We start from the raw sequence: 6,890 nt of genomic DNA, 5'->3' as shown, positions 1-6,890 counted from the left end.
AAACGAGCATATGAGTCCATATCTGAGCTTCAGCTCGACAAGCTCGAAGTGGTCATCTCAAGAGCCTTCCATCAACACCAACTCGGGATACAACCAGGTAGTCATTGGGATGGCAGCCTGCGCCCAAAGGATTCCAAGAAGAGAGGAAGGAAAACAGACCTCCAGCGAACCATCGAGGTGGGGAAAATCCTGGTAGATTCAGGCAGATATGCTAAGTTAACAAAGTACTACAGGCCCTCCAACAATAGTTGAACCATGAAGCTTGTATCCTGGAACATAAGAGGGCTTAACAGCCCGGGAAAACTCAGGATGTTAAAAAACATGATCAAAATGGAAAAGCCGCAGATATGCTTTCTCCAGGAGACCAAATGTAATAGTTCTACCCTAGGCAACATACTTTCAAAAGCATGGCCAGGCTGTCGATCGGTTGCTGTAGACGCCTTGGGAGCCTCAGGAGGACTAGCCATAGCATGGAACACTCAAGCAGTAACTCTCACAGATTTTCATGCCTCTCATCACCTTATACAGGCAGCCTTCCATATTTTGGGCACCAATATTCATGGCAATTTATCAAATGTCTATTTTCCACAAGAAACAGGAAGCAAGATCATGCTCCTGGACACCATAGAAGCTCTAAGCAACAATAGAAGACACCCTCTATGGATAGTGGCAGGGGACTTTAATATGATTACCAACAGTGAGGAAAAGATAGGAGGGAGAATCAGAATGGAGCCGGAAGTTGCTCGCTTTAAGGACTTCATCCAAGATGCGTCTCTAATCGATCTGCCGTTCTGCAATGGTACCTTCACCTGGAGCAATCGCAGAGCTGGAAAATCCCAAATCGCCTCCAAATTAGACCGCTTTCTCATCTCTGATAATTCGGTACACTTAGGGGGAGATATCTCAGCAGAAATATTGGCACACACCGGGTCGGATCACTGGCCGATAGCTTTACAATGGAGGAGACCAGGAGATTTGACCAAAAGACCATTCCGCTTTGAGGGATTCTGGCTATCGCACCCTGCATTCAAGGAATTCGTCAAGACCACTTGGGCATCTTTCGTCCCCCCAGAAGGCGCAAAAATGTATCAATTTCAACAGAAGCTAAGATTTCTAAAAAATCAACTAAAAATATGGAATAGGGAGACCTTTGGAAACATATTCAAGGCGCAACAAGAATTGAATCAAGAACTGGTGAATCTCCAACAAAAGATAATCACAGAAGGGCATTCGGAATCTACTCTGGACCAGGAGCGGCTCCTTCACAGTCAGCTGGAAGAAAGGAGAAAGCAGGAGGAAATCTATTGGAGGCAAAAATCAAGAGTCAGGTGGCTGAAGGAGGGGGAGCGCAACACCAAATTTTTCCACAGAACCATGGTGCAGAGAAGAATGCATAATACTATCCCCTTCATCCAAAATCAGACAGGGGAAAAAGTCGAGAAGCATGAGGAAATAGAAGAGGTTCTCCTAAATCACTTCCAACAGGTCCACCGGGAACCAATAGCTGACAGGCAACAGGCTATTGAAAAAATAATCAGAAACGTGCCTAAAATCATCACGGAGGATCACAATGAGCTTCTCATGCGTCCTATACTTCCGCAGGAAGTAGATGACGCAATGGCCCAGCTTAAAGATGGCAAGGCCCCAGGCCCAGATGGATTCACCACCACGTTCTTCCATGCCTTTTGGGATATGATAAAGACGGAGGTTTGGCAGATTGTTGAGGAATCCAGAACCATGCGCTGGCTCCTCCCCTCCCTCAACTCCACTTTTATCACTCTCATTCCCAAAGAGGACAATTCCATCACCCCTGATAAGTTCAGGCCCATCGCTCTGTGCAACGTCATCTACAAAGTCATATCAAAAGTCATTGCAAACAGGCTAAAGCCCCTATTACCTCTGCTCATCTCTCCGGAACAGTCGGGGTACGTGGAAGGACGACAGATAATGGATGGCATCCTCCTCACGCACGAGATAATCCACTCCCTCAAGCACTCTAAACAAGCAGGTATGATTCTCAAACTGGATCTTTCTAAAGCTTTTGACAAGCTCAGTTGGGCTTACATTCATCACATGTTAAAAGCTTTTGGATTTGGCTCCATTTGGATTCGCTGGATCATGAGCCTAATCACCTCCACTCACTTCTCTATCTTGGTGAATGGTTTCCCCTCTCGTCCTTTCAAGCCATCCCGGGGTATCAGGCAAGGTGACCCCCTATCCCCCTTTCTTTTTGTTCTGATGGCTGAAGGTCTTGGCAGACACATCAAACATGCCCTCCATTCCAAGCAACTCAAAGGCATAACAGTCCACAATACCCCTGCCACCTCTCATCAGCAATTTGTTGATGATACCATGCTTTTTGGCTACCCTTCTGTACAGGAAGCCTCCCGCTTCAAATCTCTTCTCAACGACTTCTCAGAGGCTTCTGGCACCCATGTCAACACCTCCAAGTCGCAGATATTCTTCTTTCATACTCCTCCCTCGGTTAAAGCTGCTGTCACCCGCATTCTTGGCTTCCCCCCTGCTACCCTCCCCTCCAAATATCTTGGTGCTCCCCTCACCGCCTCCGCTATCAAGCATCCAGCTTGGAGCACTCTCTTAGAGAAGCTCGAGTCCCGCCTCAACCTCTGGACTTACAGATCTCTAAACCTCGCCAGTCGAGTGGTGCTCATCAAATCTGTTCTTCAAGCCATGCCTCTTTATCTCTTCTCCATTCTAGCAGCCCCTAAGTGGGTCCTAAAAAGAATAAGAAACATACAACGTGACTTTCTTTGGGGCAGCTCGGCTACAAATCGCAAATGGGCTCTGGTTAAATGGACTTCTGTCTGCATGCCCAAGGACAAGGGAGGTATTGGGCTAAGGGACCCAGAGCACAGTAACTCCATAATGAATGCCAAGATTTGGTGGCACTGGATCACTAACCCAGAAAAGCCATGGGTAAAAATATGGACAGCCAAATACGCCAACAACAGACCTCAAGAAGAGCTCATCAGGTTCATCCCCACTGAAAAAGGGTCATTAATCTGGAACGCTGCCAAACAGCACTATCATTTAATTCAACAGCACAGCTTCTGGGAGATCAGGAATGGCAGCACGGCAAGATTTTGGACAGACGCCTGGAATCAAATGCCTAGGCTCATTAATGTTCTCCCTCCTTCTATGATTCCGGACAGGCAGGAGCAGCAACAGGACAAAATCCAGAATTTTTGGCTGCAGATAACGGAGCAAGGATATAGAAAATGGAGACGGAGTAATCAAATTCTTAGCAGCACAAACGCACAGGAGATAGAAGAATTAGAGAAGGAGCTAAGAAAACGAAGCATAAGGCATTATGAAGATCACGACATTCTCAGATGGGGTTATCAACCCAAAGGATCCTTTACCACTTCTGAAGCCTACAAGCTGGTATGCAACTTCCCCTCTCCTACAGATCCTTTATGGAGCAAACTCTGGGAACTTGGATCATGGCCAAAAATTTCCTACTTCCTCTGGCTTGTAGGACACAAAAGAATCCTCACTTGGGACAAACTGAGGAGAAGAGGCTTCCAAGGCCCCTCTGTTTGCTATAACTGCTTTCAAAGTGAAGAATCCCTTCAGCACCTCTTAGATACCTGTCCCTTGGCCAATCAGCTATGGGAAAAGGTGAGCTTCAGATGCCAAAAAAGATGCAGAGGGGACAATGACATCATCAATACCATAAGGCAATGGCCAAAAAACCCCTACAACTGTGAGATCCTCAACCACCTGTGGAAAATCATCCTAGGTATAGTCCTATGGAATATCTGGAAGGAAAGAAATCAACGCATCTTCAAAAACAAGAGCTCTCCTATTGAAGAAATTTGGAACAGGATACACAGGAATCTTAAAGAAACTATGCTGCTCCGAACTTGGACGAAGGAGGACCTCCCCTCAGCAGATAATGAGAAAAACATCCTTGACAATTGGCTTCTGCAACTGCCACAAGAAGGCTTCAAGCCTCGCCCTTCTGATAGCAACACCAAGGACAACAGCTGCTGGAAGGCCCCCCCAATTAACTCCTTCAAACTCAACTTTGATGGGGCTTCCAAAGGCAACCCGGGAGCTGCGGGATTCGGAGGAATTCTGAGGAACCATGTTGGTACTCCCCTACAGATCTACTTTGGAAACATGGGGTGGGACACCAACAATTCCGCTGAACTAGAGGGCCTCTGGCAAGGTCTCTTACTAGCGGAAAATCTCAGTCTCCAACCCCTGATTGTGGAAGGGGACTCCCAGCTTCTCATCAATATGGCCACCCACATCCAGCAGGGCTCCCAAGCCAGGAAAATTGCCACAAGCTGGAGATTAGAAGCGAGGCTAAACATCATGGAACAGTATTTACGCAATAACAGAGCCGTCTCCTTTAATCACATAAGAAGAGAGGGCAATAAGATAGCTGATCTCCTGGCCAATATTGGGGTAGAAAATGACCAGGTCCTTCTTTCAGGAACGATGGACATCATACAAAATCATCCCCAAGCCCAGGATTGTAAAAGCCTCATCCAAAAAGATGCAGACTCCCCGGATGCGGGTGTTCGCACGGCAGAGGAACGGAGGCCACATGGCCTACATGTGCTGCCTCGTGGTGATTTAAGGGAGGAAGCACAGAACGCCGCCGAGGTATTAATTACCAAGGCTTTAGCTCAGGAATGTTAATGAATCCTCAGGCGAACGGAAGCGGCTGCAGAGCGCATTTATGGCGCCCAAGGTCCAAGAGAATGTCGAGTTGGTTAAATTCAAGTTGGGCATGGGGACAAACCATTCTCAGTGTGAGAGGCTCGCTGCGCAGGCTGGTTTGGGTAATTGTTTCCTTTTGGCAGACACTGTGGATGCTACAGGCGCTGCGGCTGAAGATTTTTTCGCGCCTGTCCTCCCTGGTGATAGAGCTGCGGGTTACTTTGTGTTACGGCCAAGAGGATAGGAGAGAATTCTTCGTTGCGTTGGGAGGAGATTCGAACAGGGGCTTCCAGCTATTGAAGCTCTGTTCTTCTCTGCTAGCTCCTCTGCCAAGATGGTCAAGCCAAGAGAAAGAATGCCATGTAGGCGGGGCTTGGGTCGAGGGAGCTCCTCAGGTCATCCAGCAGCGGATTCACACCACCATTGCTACTGTTGCTACTGTCACCGAAGAGCTGGGGCTACACACATGCAGGCTTCCCAATTCATGGATGCGGGCAGTCCCAATTCAAATTCACCCTCCCTTCCAGCATTCGACACTGCTGTTTTCACTCTTGGGAGCATCAGTGCACACCTCTCCGTCCTATTCGTTAAGGAATCCAAGGATTACGAAGATGGTGAGGGCAGCCAAGCACCGTTATCCGTTGAACATCCGACAACTGAGGAGGAACGAAAGGGAGGAGCTCCGGAGCAGGCTCCTGCCCAGAATCAGAGGCCAGAAGCGTCGTCCTCCAAGAACGCTGCAGAGGAAGAAGGGGAAGGCGTCCCTGAGGAATATGGATGGGTTCCAATCATTGAGGAGAAGCCCGAGGATTAGCACTCAGTGGCAGGCTGCGTCAAGCATCTTTTTGTTCAGGTCTTGTTCAAGTCTTCTGTCTAGTTCGCGCTCTGTGTCTGGGTATGGGATAAATCACATGTTTAAGTCTGAGTCTTTAAAGGTTTATGTTCAAGTCTCTATATGCTCTGTTTTAGTAAGTGGGTCGCCCCTGCGAGGGCAGTTTTTGCTGCACAGCCCCTGCGTGGGTGTTCATGGTCTGGAATGAAAATTATTTTGTGTTTTGATGTACTGGGTGCAACTCCGGAGAGAAACGGCCGCCCCTGTAAGGGCTATTTGGGAGTTGCAAGAAGCTAACCCACAGTGCCACAGTTGGCCTTGGGTAACTTGTTTTTCTGACTGTGATGTTTATTTGTACATAATATAATACAATAGCATAGTTTCACTGAGAAAAAAAAAAATAATAATAATAATGATGATATATGAAGTGCTTATAAATAATACCTTCATGGTTATTTATAACTATAAAATATACATTTTTATGTGTACATCAGGTATGTTATATTATATATATTAAAAATACTTGTTGATGACACCATCATCATATGGCCACATGGAAGAGTGAAATTAGAGATTTGAAGCAACACAACAAAAATTAATTTGATTTCATCAAATTTACTTTGGGAGTTGAAGTGGATGGGAGCCTTCCCTTTTTGGATATTCTCATTATCAAGAATCAGTATGGTTCCATATCTCACCAAGTATATCATAAAAATATTCATGCCGAACAACACCTCCATGCAAGCTCCCACCACCATCCTACCTACAAACTTGGTGTTCTTAACATTTTTGAAACTACGGGAGTGATAATTTCTAACAAGGAACATTTAGAGACTAAAAAGGCCCATCTTAAGTAAGTTTTAAAATAGAATGGATACAATAGATGCCACAATGTCAAATCATTTTAAAATGTCAATGAAGGACCTAAAAATAAAATGAAAATAATATGGGAAATGTTGTTGGAAAAATACACCTCTGTTACATTCTAGGAACTAATAACAAAGATTCTAATATTTTAAGAAAGAATAACATCAAGGCCACTTTTAAGTTCATAAAAACAATTCATAGTTTCCTTAAATATATAAAATATCCCATTGATCCTCAGTGTCAAAAAGGTGTTTATTTAATTCCTTGTCCTTGTGGGAATCCCTATGTTGAGGAAACTTGACGATATCTCATGACAAGAATTTAGGAACACTTTACTGAAATAAAGCATAATCATTCTAAAAGTTCTTCTTTAATTTAACTTTCCAATAAAACCAAACATAAAACATCTATTGAAAACATTTTCATCCTTGCTCAAATCGATCATTATAACCATAGAAAATTTAGTGAGGTCATTGAAATAGGGAAGCACCCTAAT

General features: G+C 45.2%; 1 protein-coding gene across 1 annotated transcript; it reads left to right on the top strand.

Annotated features, from left to right (window-relative positions):
- The first annotated feature begins 330 nt into the window (after positions 1–330).
- Positions 331–4,674, top strand: LOC149180085 (uncharacterized). The gene is made up of 3 exons (XM_089413765.1): positions 331–882; positions 1,423–3,405; positions 3,790–4,674. Exons 1-3 carry the CDS (start codon positions 331–333, stop codon positions 4,672–4,674), a joined length of 3,420 nt encoding a protein of 1,139 aa, XP_089269891.1.
- The last annotated feature ends 2,216 nt before the right edge of the window (positions 4,675–6,890 follow it).

Source organism: Pinus tabuliformis, chromosome 3_2, assembly GCF_031772625.1.
Source record: "Pinus tabuliformis cultivar Carrire ecotype Pingquan chromosome 3_2, CPIR1, whole genome shotgun sequence".
Taxonomy (NCBI): domain Eukaryota; kingdom Viridiplantae; phylum Streptophyta; class Pinopsida; order Pinales; family Pinaceae; genus Pinus; species Pinus tabuliformis.
The sequence above is the reverse complement of the archived record's forward strand: the minus strand, read 5'-3'. Positions and strand labels throughout refer to the sequence as shown.